This window comes from Elgaria multicarinata, chromosome 1, assembly GCF_023053635.1.
Source record: "Elgaria multicarinata webbii isolate HBS135686 ecotype San Diego chromosome 1, rElgMul1.1.pri, whole genome shotgun sequence".
In the NCBI taxonomy this organism is placed as follows: Eukaryota; Metazoa; Chordata; class Lepidosauria; order Squamata; family Anguidae; genus Elgaria; species Elgaria multicarinata.
In genome coordinates this window covers 56,361,275-56,375,191 of record NC_086171.1, presented here as the reverse complement: position 1 = coordinate 56,375,191, position 13,917 = coordinate 56,361,275, and the positions used below count along the sequence as shown (strand labels likewise).

Here is a 13,917-nt window from a genome sequence, read left to right as displayed (position 1 = left end):
ATCATGCATAGGTTCTGATAAAATGAATAAGAGTAGTAAAATACTGATATATAAGATGGTGTCTTGATTTCCTCGATATTCCTTGAATGTACCTTAGAGCAGCCTTCCCCACTGGGCATTCACCAGATGGCAAACGATGATGGAAGTTGTAGTCCAACATATCTGGAGGGTGTTTAGCTGGGGAAGACTGATCTAAGGTAAGAACATAAGAAGAGCCATGCTGGATCAGACCAAGGGTCCATCTAGTCCAGCACTCTGTTCACACATTGGCCAGCCAGCTGTCGACCAGGGACCCATAAGCAGGACTTGGTGCAACAGCATCCTCCCACTCATGTTCCCCAGCAACTGGAGAACACAGGCTTACTGCCTTTGATACTGGAGGTAGCACATAGCCATCAAGACTAGTAGCCATTGATAACCTTCTCCAGGAATTCATCCAACCCCCTTTTAAAGCCATCCAAATTGGTGGCCATGACCACATCTTCTGGCAGTGAATTCCATAGTTTAACTATGTTCTGTGTGAAGAAGTGCTTCCTTTTATCTGTCCTGAATTTCCCACCAATCAGCTTCATGGGGTGACCCCAGGTTCTACTATTATGGGAGAAGGAGAAAAATGTCTGAGTTACAGAGCCCCCCCCCCCAAATGTGCTACCTGTGTAGTAAAATAATAAGTTTCTTCTTCTTTTCCAGCTAAAACTTCCCAACATATTTAGTCGTGGTGTAGCAGAAAGGTACGTTCACCTTCTTTGCTTCATTTAGTAGTATAGTTTCTCAGTGACTCATTCTTCCTTGGTGAGCCCAGTCCTGAGTCACTGATTATCATGAATATACTTTAAACCAGGACTGGGCAAGTTGTGGCCCTCCGGATGTTGTTGGACTACAACACCCATTATCCTTGACCATGGACCATGTTGCTGGGAGTTGGAGTCCAGCAACATCTGGAAGGCCACCAGTCCTTAACCCCTGCAAATTTAAACGAAACAAACAGAGAGGAAGGTTCCTCCTCAAAACCCATCCTAAGGCACAAATCTGTTCCGAGAAATTGACTTATATTAGTTTATTCCCATAGTTAATTCAGTGCCACTGTGAACCATTTTAAGCTGGTTAATCTAGGGCTGCATTCGGACCACACAGTAGTCAATGGTGGGTTAATAGTCAACTCCACAGTTGATTATCGAGGGGCTACTACCCACATGACATGAGTTTACTCAACCGTGGTGTGCATTAAGGCCAGCATCAAGTTGACTATTAGTCAACAGTGTGTTTGATTGACACATTCCCCACCCTCTTTCCCATCCAGTCCTCCCGCTGGTATTCCATCAGCCATTGTGAGTTCTGCCGGCTGGACTAGAACGGCAGCCACCACTTTGGTTGCTCCTGCCAGGGGACTCTATAGTTGCTGGGGGGGAAACTATTCGACGAAATAGTCAATGGTCCCCAACACATGACATGATAACCAACAGTTTTTCAAATAATCAACTCTGCACAGCAGTAGTTATATGCGTTGTTTATTTCAGTCGAAAAATTCCCGACAGGCGATACAATAACCAACTGTTGACTATTTACCGTATTTCTTTGATTCTAAGATGCACTTTTTTCTCTATATAAACATCTCTAAAAACGGGGTGCATCTTAGAATTGCGGGTGCGATTATTATTCTTAGAATCAAAGCTTTTTTTCTGTTGGTGGTACTGAAATTAGTGTGCATCTTACAATCGGAGAAATGCGGTAACCCACCGTCAGTTATTGTGTCGTCCAAACCCAGTCTTATTGTCCTTGTCCTTGGATTTCATGGTGTTAATTACTTAAAATGTACACTATAAAGATATTTGAAAGGCCACACAGTTCCTTTAAAGGGGAAACAATTCTGCAGCTTCCATTTCCATCATTCAGTCCAATGCGGAACAGCGAGAATTATGCGCGTGGAGACTCTCTCAGGGTGCAGACTTAGGCCTGTTTAGTCAGGAAGAAGTCATGCAATTCCCAGCATCCTTTAGCCAGCATGGCTGGCTGGAGGGATGCTAGGAGTTATAGCACTTTTTTCTGTCTAAGCATGCATAGAATTGCACCCTTAAAGGCTGATATCCCACCCATCATCTGTTTGGGAGGGTGGGCAGGGAAGGCACTCGGATTTTAACTTTTTGTTCCAACAAAATTCCTATGCAGACAGATCAGGGAAGAGGACCACTTGTGCACTTTCCAGTCCAGTTAGCGAAGGACATGCAGAAATCTAGTTTCGTGCGCATAATGCCCTTAGCTAGGTCCGAACACCAGCCTCTTGCGTGGTTTATGCCTCCATTGTAGAGAAAACAAGAATGGAAGTGCAGGCAGCGATTTGATACCAGCAAAGCACTCGCCTTATTGAACAATTGGGCTTCTCCTCCTTCCTTTTTTTCTTCCCAGGCAGATGGAACTAAAAAACTGTGAAAATGGAACAATATACGCACATTCCAACCTTCCTGAGCAAACCCGGATTAATAATCTGACCCCTGTTCCCCAGAAAACTGGTGTGATGGATAGTGAGAAAACAATTACAGGTAAATAAAAGAGTGTTTATTACTCAGAACTATAAGGAAGGGTGTAGATGGTGTTTACTTATACTGTTCTTTTTATATATATATATATCAGTGAGTCCTGCATCTAAAGAAGAAGTGGAGCATGTCTATTATTATTGAAACAATTTAATGGGATGGTTTATATACTTCCAATCTGGCCTGCCCCACTTTTTCCCCTCCGGTGGCTGTGCAATCCTTCCCTCTCCCTGTCTCCTTTTCTGCCTCACTGCCGCTTCCTCATCTAGCTGAAAAGGATCCGGCCCCACAGAGAGGGAGACCAGGAGGTTGGCTGGCGCACGTGCAGGCTCAGAGGCCCAACCATGGGGAGTGTTGGCTAAAGCAGCCTAGCAGCCTTTGGAAAGATGCTTTAGTACATGGTCAGGCAACCTCTGGCCTTTGTGCCTCATCCAGTTCACTGGGATGCCTGATCCATCCACGGTTCTCCCCAATCCCCCTCCCCTGACCTGGGGAGAGGAATCCCCATGTTATCTCTAGTCCCCGACAAAGGGATTCCACCTGGGTCCTGCAAGTCATGGCTGAGCCCCTTCCCAGGCCACTCATGCTACGATTGGGACGTGAGCAGCGTGGAAAGGAGGCGCCCGGCTCAACCAGGGCTTGCAGGGCCTGATTGGGACATGAGTGGTGTGAGAAGGTCAGGCCTTGGGTGGCCGTTGCAGGAGCCGGCTCTTGCAAGCATCGGCTCAATCGCTTTCTCCCGGCAGAGAGAGCCACAGAGCTCTGTGCTTCTCTCTGCATAGAGAGGGGGGAAGAGGGAAGTGGGTGGGGTATGCTGATGTCACAGAAGGAGGAGCTTTGGGGGAGATCCCAACGACTCGGTCCGGCAAGGTGCAATCTGGTCCCCGCATCAAAATAGATTTCCTGCCCTTGTCTAGTACCACGCTTTCTGGTCAGGCCTCCAAGTGTGTGTGTGTGTGTGCGTTTGTGTGCACCTGCCTGCCTCCCAATCTCCTTCAAGTTCTTCTTGCCGAGACTGGAAAACTGCAGGCCCGACTTAGCTGAAGAGGAAGAATGACAGGGACTTTGGCGAGTGGGGAGATAAAAGGCAGGGGGACAGCAGGGGTGGGGGATAGAAAGGGAGGAGAGAGAGCATGGAGTGTGTGTGTGAATTAATGAATATGTGTGTGAGTGGATGGATTGGGGCGGGGAGAGAGTGGAGGTGATCTGACCTGGATCTTGAGAGAAGGAGGGCAGGTTCTGGTCCCACCCACCTACAGCATGCAGCCCCTGAAATGCTAACTCCAAGGGAATAAGACCCTTGGCAGGAAAAAGGTGCCCACCCTGCTTTAACCACTGCACTACATTGGCTATGAACATAAGAAAAGCCATTCTGGATTGGACCAAGGGTCTATCTGCTCTGGATGGGGTTGCACTCCTTCTGAAAGATCTAATTCGTAGTTTGGGGGTGCTCTTAGATCCATCTCTGTCACTGGAGGCTCAATTGCCCACGGTGGCTCGGAGTACCTTCTACCAGCTTCGGCTGGTTCGCCAGCTACGGCCTCTCTTGGACAGGGATTAGCTTGGCCATGGTGGTACAGGCATTGGTAACCTCAAGATTGGATTACTGCAAGGCACTCTATGTGGGGCTGCTCTGGAAGCTGGAGTTAGTGCAGAGTGCAGCAGTTCGGCTGTTGTCCGGAGCTGCCCATTTCCAGCATGTAATTCCTTTGCTGAGGGAACTGCATTGGCTGCCTATTCACTACTGGGGCAGGTTTAAGGTTCTTGTACTTGTGTACAAAGCCCTAAACAACTTGGGACCAGGATACCCGAGAGGGCACCTTCTCCCCATCAACCTGCCCATTCACTGAGGTCATCCAAGGACATGCTCCTGGTGGTTCCACATAGACCTACCCTCCGATTGCAGTCCACCAGGGGAAGAGCCTTCAGTGTGGTAGCCCCCCTATTATGGAACTCCCCGCCTCTGGAGGTCAGGCAGGTGCCAACTTCGTGTTCCTTTCGGTGCCTCTTGAAAACGTCATTGTTCCAGGAAGCCTTCCCTTGATGACCAGCCACGGTTCACTTTGCATTTTGCTTCTTTTAAAAATCTATCTTAATGTGTTTTTATTCTGTTTTTATTTAATTTTATCTTGTACAGCGCTCCGAAATTTTGACTGGGGAGCTGTATATAAATATTGTAAATAAATAAATAAATCAGCATTCGGTTCACACAGTGACCAATCAACTGCCTATGGGAAATCCACAAGTAGGACATGAGCCCATGTTCCTCAGCAACTGGCGTGTATAGGCTGACTGCCTCAGATGCTGGAGGTAGCACATATCCATCAGGACTAGTAGCCATTGATAGCCTTCTCCAGGAAGTTATCCAGCCCCCTTTTAAAGCCATCCAAATTGGTGGCCATCACTACCTCTTGTGGTAGCGAATTCCATAGTTTAGCTCTGCACTGGGTGAAGAAATGCTTCCTTTTATCTGTCCTGAATCTCCCACCAATCAGCTTCATGGGATGACCCCAAGATCTAATATTTTGAGGGGGGGGGAATGTCTCCCTATCCACATTTTCCATACCATGCATAATTTTGTTCACCCCTGTCATGTCTCCCCTCAGCCTCCTTTTTTCCAAGTTAACAGTCGCAGCTGTTGTAACCTTCCCCCTTGGAGTCTGAGGGGGACGGTTACAACAGCTGGGACTGTTTAGCTTGGAAAAAATGCTTGGAGTCAGTGGCTGCACTTGGCAAATAACGTGCATCTCCCAGTTTTGCCACTTTGATGCTGCACACCCCAGATGAGCAGTCAAGGGGCAGACAGGGCCGGCACTACCATTAGGCCAACTAGGCAGCCACCTAGGGCGCAGACCTCAGAGGGGCGCAGTACTGCCCTTTAAGGGTCACAGTTTTATACAAATTAGCAGTTTTAAGAAAAACAATAAGTTCAAGTTTTGTGCTTTTTTTTTTAACAAAACATCTGTTCTTAAAAAGTGAAGTTGGCAATTATTTGGGGGTGTGTGTGTGCAAGTAGCTCATCTTGACTAGGGCACAAAATAGTCTGGCACCGGCCCTGGGGGAAGATTATAAGGCTGCCTGAAATACAAGATTTAATTTTTGTGAACCACCCAGAGAGCTCCGGCTATTGGGCGGTATAGAAATGTAATAAATAAATAAAATAAGACGCTGCTGATGGAGTAATACGGAAGAGATAAAAACCTGCTGCCATCTTGCTTTTTTAAGCTCAAAAGCTGCTCATCTGGTTTAATATTTTAAGATTTCTGTTCCCTTAAATCTAAGGTGGTATAACGAAAGATGTAGAAAACAAGCTGCTTCGAAAAGGAGACAATCAAGAGGACAAATCTTTAAAGCCGGTGGTGGATTCCATAAACAAATCAACACCATTGCATTTGGGAGAGCAAACAGACCGAGATTTCCCTACGTTCTTCTCTGCTATGAGCATTAGGTAATGTGCCACCTGGCTGGACCACGCAGGAAGGACCCTGTTCAGTGGGATCCAGTCTTTGGCAGGGAGAATTTGTTTTGTCTGCTGTGGTCCACGGTGTTCTATGCGGCATCCTCTGGTCTTTACATGCTGACTATAGTCAGCTGTTTATGTCGGAGAAAAACTGCAAGCTCTTTGCCATTGATGATAGAATGAAAAGGTGGTTCGCGCAATACGTTTTTAGCGCATGTGAGCATCTTGAATGTTCCCAGGCACATTCTTAGGTGCGATATGTAATGTGATCCTGAGATCTTGGACGTAGATCTGCAGCAATTCACATAATTTAATAGCTGGGGGAAAAAAGAATCATTGCAGTTATGGGAATTGCTGCAGACTTGTACGTTGTTGAGTTCTGCTGTTCAGCTTCTTAATGTTTCTCCACGTTAGTAAGTGGTCTAGTACATAGGAAGCTGCCTTATACTGAGTCAGCCCATGGATTCAGCCATCCCAGTATTGTCGACACTGACTGGCAGCAATGGCTCTCCTGGGTTTCAGACAAGATTCATTTCCTCGCCCTACCTGGAGAACCTGGAGATCGAACCCGGGACCTTCTGCTTGCACAGCAGGTGCCCTACCATGGAGGCCTTAGCTAGACCTACCAGAACAGTAGCAGGGTGAAGGGGAAGATCTCGCGAATTTTTTATTGTGAGATCTCCCCCTCTGTTCACACGCAGTGCCTGACGACCTCAGAGAGAGAGGCGTCGCACCCGTTTGTGCGCAAAAGGTAAGGTTTTTTTAAAAAAAAAATAATTTAATTTCTGCCCTCCCCACCCCACCCCCAATAGGGTCCCAGCTCCTCACAAGGACCGCGAGGAACCGGGACAAACCGTGGTGCCTGGCTACATGTTCCGTGGTCTTGGGCTCAGCCTGGGACTGCGGAAAAACTGGGCCTAAAGGGTAGGGCGAGATCCCAGTGCAAGGGAAGGATCATTCCGGGATGCACAGGGATGATCCCGGGGATCGCCCTGGGATTTCGCCCTGTCTTGCTAAGGCCTGAACTATGCCCCCTCCCCGACACCTGGGATTGTTTGCATGTACATAGTATAGTGTGAACTAGTCTCAGGACTGCTGCTTAGTAAACTAGTATGATCCATGCCAAAAGCCTGAAGTGGCAGTGCATAAATGAATGGTTAGCCATACTGGTTTATGCTTATAAATAAATGTAGTTGCTTTAATCTTTTTCCCCCCTGTAATTAGTTTCTATTGTCCAGATCTTGTGAGATTACCTGGTGCCAGTCAGAAGCAGGCTAAGGGCAGAAACAGCAACATTCTGAACAGATGGTTGCTGTCCTTCTCTAGAACATTGAGCCTGTGCCTGTGGAATTCATTTGGACTTACAGTTTTAGAGATGGATTTGTATTGCCTTAAGTGACACGTTCTCTCAAGCACCACACACCCAGAGTAGGATGGGGAGAGGCATGGGATGTGATTGTAACGTGCCTGAGAGGTGGAGGGCTTGTTACAACTTTGCACAGGACCCCTGAAAATGATGCTTGTGCCCCGTACACCTCTGTATTTGATATTATTAATGTTGTGTATTTCTCTATCCTAAATACTGTATAGTATGACATAATTGTAATCAAAGCCTTAGTCCAACGGAAAGCTCCTTTGCTGCCTTGTGGGCTTCTCCAAACATATCATTCCAGCATTGTCCTCCTTGGGAAGATGCATGGCAAGTGTTGAAATAAAATTAAAAATGGTATTGTTAAGGAATGTCTCCCCCATACCATTGCGATCTTCGGGGGAGGCCCTGTTATCTGTTCCACGGCCTACGGATTTCTGTTTGCCAGTGACACAGAGACAGCAGTGGCCCTTACCCCGTGGAATGGTCTCCCCTTTGAGGTACGTTGGGCCTCAACGCGAGCGTGTTTTAGGCGTTTATTGAAAGCATATCTGTTTGCTTTGATATTCCCTCAGCCCTGAGCTATCTTTGTACCAGTCTCGTGTGTGTGTGTGTGTGTGTGTGTGTGTGGTCGGTCTTTTGTGTGTGTCTTGTGTTTGTTTGTTTTTATTCTCTTGTAAACCACTTGGGGATTTATTTCAAAAGAGAAATAGTATATAAATATTGTTATCATCATCATCTCCTCATTGCCTCTGACAGAGGTGACATAGGAACTCTGAATGTTCTCTTTGTATTCTTCTCCAAAGATTTAGCGATATCAAGCTTCTTGAGGACGGAGGCATACCCACCGGGGAATTTCTACAATCTTGTTATGAAGTAGTTCCAGTCTTAGGTATGTGTGGTTGCTTTCTCTGTTTCGTTTCTTATTTCGTGGGTCTCTCTGTTTGGACAAGTCAGATCTGGTTCCTTTGGGGAAATGAGTGTTTTGTAACCAGTCCGGCCCATCATGGCAGCTTTTTCGTGAGAGTGCTCGTGACATTCTATCAAAATTCTAAATGTGCAAAGTCCCTGTTAAATATTTCCTGATAAAAAGTCTGAGTTGGTATTTATGCTCCACAGAGAATGCCTGTCAGTTTATTATTGAGAAAATGTTTTCATGTTACAGATTTACAAACACAAGTCACAGTGTTTGCAAACCTGTAACAAAGACAGAGCGCTCCAACTGTGATCATGTATAGGGCTCCCTTGGATTATGGTTGCAGACTAGGAATAGCTAAAGAAGGTTACATGTGATCTTGTTTGGGCTGCTGAGAATAACATTCAGAGTGCTCAGAAGCATCCAGAAGTAGGCAGTAAGGTTCCTATTATCTTCTTGGGAATACAAGGCTAGTTCTGGAGTTATCAGGATTTGACTATATCGGACTCTGCTTGTCATCAGTTTGGATTTGGAAAAAACCCTCCTAGTTGTACCTTTTAAAGCAGGGATGGGCGGTAGGTAGAGCTCCAAATGTTTTGTACTTCAGTTCCCAGAAGCCTTTGCCAGCACAGAGGGCTTGTCATTACTTCTCTTTGCCTGCACAGGACTAAACCAGAACCTGGATAAACAAACACTGGATCATAGAATCTCTATAGTTATCAGAGTTTGGGGATGGGTGGGTCCTTGAAGGATGCACCCACATGAGCATGAATTTGACCACGTGAGACACTTCTGCAGGGATTGTTGAGAGGGTATCTTCTGTACTGGTTTACACACATTTCAAGAGCGTTGTCTTTGTGGCAGACAGACAACTTGAGAAGGAGAAGAATGGGGCTGGTTACCAGTAAGCACTGATTGGTTAATTCTTATGATCGACTAAGGTTTCTTTAGTCCGGTGACAGCACTGTATCTTCCTTAACCATGGATGGGCATGTTGTCTGAACTGAACCTTAGAGCTTCCCTTCATTTATTGCATGCTCTTGATTGGCCACTCTCAAAAGATTGTGGGTCCTTTACATGACACTGTCGACCTCCTGCACCTTCCCCCAGTAATCTTGCTTTAAAAAAGATCAGAGATAATGCACTATTTAAAATTATAGTGGGATATCCCCAGTGTGTCATGTCAGTGTTGCGCTATAATACAGCCACTAGATGGTGCTGTTTCATTGAACTTTATGGAGCATTTCCGAAGGGAAGCTTTCAATTACAAATCACTTGGTCACCGTCTAAAAGTGTCCATAGTAAACACAGAAAGACCCCAGAAGAAGTAAGGGTGTGGGTTTTTCTTTAATGTAGACATGTTCTCAGACTAAAGTATCTGTTCATGTGAGCATAGCCAAAATGGGTCAAGGACCTTTTTGAAGGTAGACACTGGATTGTACTGAAAATCGCATTAATTATATTTCTTTGGTTCCTGCATAAGACATCTTGGGGAAAACATGCTTTTTCTTTCTCCTAGACAAACTTGGCTCCACAGTGTTTGCTCCTGTTAAAATGGATTTTGAAGGAAACATCAAGGTAATAGCTTCAACTTAACATACAGTTCTCAACAAAACCAAACGCTTGCTGTTCTTGAAATGAGAAAGATGCTGAAATTATCCTGCAACATCAGAATCCAGTCCCCAAACCGAGCCAGAAGCCAGTTTCCTCTGGGAATTCCACAAACAGGATATGAGGGCAATAGACCTCTTCTACTGCTGTTTCCTAGCAGCTGTTGTAAACTTTCCTCATGGAGGAGTTGCTCCTGCCACTCTAGCGTTTTAGTTGCCCTTTTCTGCATCCCCCCCCCAATCTCTACAATGTTCTTTTTAGGTGCAGTGACTAGAACTGTACACAGTATTCTCAGGGCTGGTGCCAGACTATTTTGCGCCCTAAGCAAGGCGAGCTACTTGCACACACACATCCCCAAAATTGCCAACTTCGATTCAGCTGTTCAAGAAGAGTTTCTGAACTATTATATTTTCCTTTTACTGTGTTTTTTCTTAAAACAGCTAAATTTGTATAAAACTGTGACCCTTAACGGGCAGTACTGCACCCCTTTGAGGTCTGCGCCCTAGGCGGCTGCCTAGTTGGCCTAATGGTAGCGCCAGCCTTGAGTATTCTAAGTGTGGTCATGCCATAGATTTGTCTAAAGTGTACAGTTGGATCCTCTCTGTCCCTTCCAGAAAATCAATCAGAAATACTTAACCAACAAAGAAGAGTTCAGTACCCTTCAGAAACTCATCCTCCACGAAGTGAGCACTGAAGAGGCCCGAGTGAGGCATTCTGCCACAGAAGCCCTCCTGTGGCTTAGAAGGTAAGTTGGAGCATGAGTCCGACTGAAATGGCAGCCCAGATTGCACCAATGCCAAAGACTTGTTTTTTTGTCCAAAGTCAGACAGAAAAAAGTCATACAACTCCCAGCATGCTGGGAGTTGAAGGATGATGATTATTTCTTCTTCTTCTTCTTCTTCTTCTTCCTCTTCCTCTTCCTCTTCCTCTTCCTCTTGTCTAAGCATGCATGGGGATTACACCCTGAAGATGAATTGTGTTTTGATTCGGACACGAGAAGAATTGCTGTTTGTGGATGACGCTAAATTATTTGGGATGGCAAAATCCAGAGCGGATTGCAAAGAGCTGCAAAAGGATCTCTCCAAGGAGGGATGTCAGTGCAACTGAGTAGTATATTAGAAGAGTGGATGCGTGTTCAGTGCAGTAAAGCACGGTGGAGCTTGAGGGAGATGAGGTCTCCATTGGCTGTAGCCTCTTAGAAAAGGCATCTGAGGGCGCAGTGCTATGTGTGTTTAGACAGAAAAAAAATCCCTATCTCTCCCACCCTATCTTTCCCTTATTAAGGGCTCGAGGTGGCCGAGGGTGCCTTTGTTGCTCTTCAAACGTTTTTTGTAAGCCCTGTGCAAGCTTACAACAGCTCTCAAGGCTTTCTACGCATGGGCCTCTAGCCTGGCAGAACTTCCTGGAACGCCCGTGCGCCATCGTGTGGTCTGTGCTGTGTTGGCAAGGTGGCCACTTCCAAAAAGAGGAAATGCATCACCTAAAAACAGGGCACAGATTTGCATAAAAATTGGGTATGCTGATTGATTGGCATAGCTGCATATTTAGAAATACCGGTGCTGTAATTTAAATAGAAAGGGCATACATACGATGGGGAAGACAGGGACCGGGGGGTCTGTGTGCCTGCTCAGTCTGCTGCTATTGATGGACAACTTTAGGGCCCCTGCTCATCCTGCTGATGGTTCTTCATCTTTAAACCAGACTTGGACGAGACAGAGGACACCTTCAAATAGAGGACTGTCCCCTGTAAAGTTTGACACATGGACAATTTTATCTGTTTGGAGTCTGGGTGGAGAACATCAAGGCCTCTGCGGTCTAATCCACACCAAGCAAGATATTTCACAATGAAAGCGGTATATAAAAGGCAGGAGCCACACCAAGCAGGATATAGCAGTATGAAAGTGGTATGAAAGCAGTATTTGCAATTTGTCAATGGGACCCAACAGTTGTCAGTGCACTTCAATACCGCTATAAAATAGTAGTGTGGCTCCTGCGTCTTATACACTGCTTTCATAGTGCAATATCCTGCTTGGTGTGGATTAGGCCTGGAAGTGCATCTGGGTTTTTCTAAAGCTTTAAGAGCAATAATGGCTGCTATTGCTCTTAAGTGTCTCTGCTTGGAGCAGTGAGGAGCTCTTCATACACTGGCTTACAGCCCAGCAGACTTTCCTTGGATGCCCATATGACCACAGACGTCACCCGGGTACAGAAATAACCTGCATCACTGCAAATGTTTAAAGAGCAATAAAGTCCCATCCATTGTCTTGTACAGTAAATACAGTTACGTGCAAATTTCGCTGCTCCCCCAACATTCCTTCAAAGTTTTCTCACATCCCTTGAACCCTCAGAAACCTGCTCCCCAATTTTGCAAGGTCGAAATCGAACCCTGAAATTGGGACGCACTTTTCAGCCCTCCTTTAGTTTTTTGGGGGTGCTTTGTTCTGTTTTTGGAGAGAATTTTGTTTGGAACGCTGTTCACCACAACCAAGACCTGTATTTATTACTTTTGGTTGCCAACGTTTAAAATTAATGAATAAGTCTGAAAAAGAAAAAAGAAAAAAGGATCAGTTTACAAATATTCTTAGAAAGTTGTAGAGTCCCTCAAACTTCCTGCAGCCAACGCTCTGCTGTTGCACTAGTTCTGCTGCTCCAGCATCCTTGATGGAGGCCCGTAGCATTGGAAGTGGATCTCAAAGGCCATCGAGTCACGGAACACCCACACCCCGCTGACCCACGTCTTCCTTTTATAAATGTATTTTAAGGTAACAGTTGAAAGTGGTAATACATACCTTAACTCCACTGTCTTGTTCCAAACAGGGGTTTAAAGTTTTTGAAAGCGTTTTTAACAGAACTAAGGAATGGAGAGAAGAACATTCAAACAGCACTGAGTAAGTGCAGAATATTTTATGGAAATGTTTAAAACACCCAAACCCGAGTGGTGGGATGTGGGGTGGGATGTGGGATGTATCTTCTCTGGTTCCTATTTCTCACCATCACACACGTGCCACGCGAGAGCGGAGCTTATCATGAACATGAAGCCCGGAAATTGAACACATTTGCGTTCAGAAGAAACATTTTTCTGACTTCATTCTTTCTTAAATCCTCTGAGGCTGTTTCTGCAGCTGGTTGAATACGCAGCATTGCCAAAAACCTTTCCTTTCTGTCTGATTGCAGATAACGCTTACGGCAGAACTTTACGGCAACACCATGGCTGGGTGGTCCGAGGCGTTTTCGCGGTGAGTCGGTATTGCTTTAGAAAGCAGTCCTAAGCGTGTGGCGGGTGTGTGTGTGTGTGTGCGGGAGTAAAGTGGCAGGCAATCCTCAACTCCTAAACCTCACCGGCCAGGACAGCAGGTGTAGCGACAATATTCCTCCAGTGATTTCACTGGGGATTCTTTTTTCTGCTGTTGGTGTTCTTTCCGCCTTCTCTCCCGAACCCCCTTTCTGGTTATTTATTATTGTATTTATATCCCGCCTTTTTCCTCCAATGAGCCCAAGGCAGTGTACGTAATCCTCCTCCTCTCCATTTCTATCCTTACAACAACAACCCTGTGAGGTAGGTTGGGCTGAGAGTCTGTGACTGGCCCAAAGTCACCCAGTGGGTTTCCATGGCCGAGTGGGGACTAGAACCCGGATCCCCCGACTCTCAGCCCAACACTTTAGCCACTACACCACACTGGAGAGCCAGTGTGGTTGTCGTTGTTTTGGTGGTGATGGTGAATTAACTGCACCAACTCCAGGCTGGCATAGTTGAGTCCTGGGGCCTCTCACTTAGGGTGACCATATGAAAAGGAGGACAGGGCTCCTGTATCTTTAACAGTTGAATAGAAAAGGGAATTTCAGCAGGTGTCATTTGTATATATGGAGAACCTGGTGAAATTCCCTCTTCATCACAACAGTTAAAGCTGCAGGTGTCCTGCCCTCTTTTAAATCTAGTCACTATAGTATAGCTCCTGCAGCTTTAAGTGTTGTGATGAAGGGGAAATTTCTCCAGGTTCTCCATATATACAATTGACACCTGCTGAAATTC

The 13,917-nt window shown here is 45.9% G+C and overlaps 1 protein-coding gene across 2 annotated transcripts in view; it reads left to right on the top strand.

Moving 5' to 3' along the window:
- The window catches only part of PLEKHA8 (pleckstrin homology domain containing A8), a 36,671-nt gene that overhangs the window by 14,814 nt on the left and 7,940 nt on the right, over positions 1-13,917 (top strand). For both annotated transcript variants that reach the window (XM_063128644.1, XM_063128652.1), the window contains 8 exons: positions 691-731; positions 2,404-2,537; positions 5,814-5,979; positions 8,167-8,252; positions 9,796-9,854; positions 10,502-10,632; positions 12,705-12,775; positions 13,062-13,123. In XM_063128644.1, the coding sequence (XP_062984714.1) occupies positions 691-731; positions 2,404-2,537; positions 5,814-5,979; positions 8,167-8,252; positions 9,796-9,854; positions 10,502-10,632; positions 12,705-12,775; positions 13,062-13,123 (750 nt within the window). The remainder of the gene's footprint in view (positions 1-690; positions 732-2,403; positions 2,538-5,813; positions 5,980-8,166; positions 8,253-9,795; positions 9,855-10,501; positions 10,633-12,704; positions 12,776-13,061; positions 13,124-13,917) is intronic.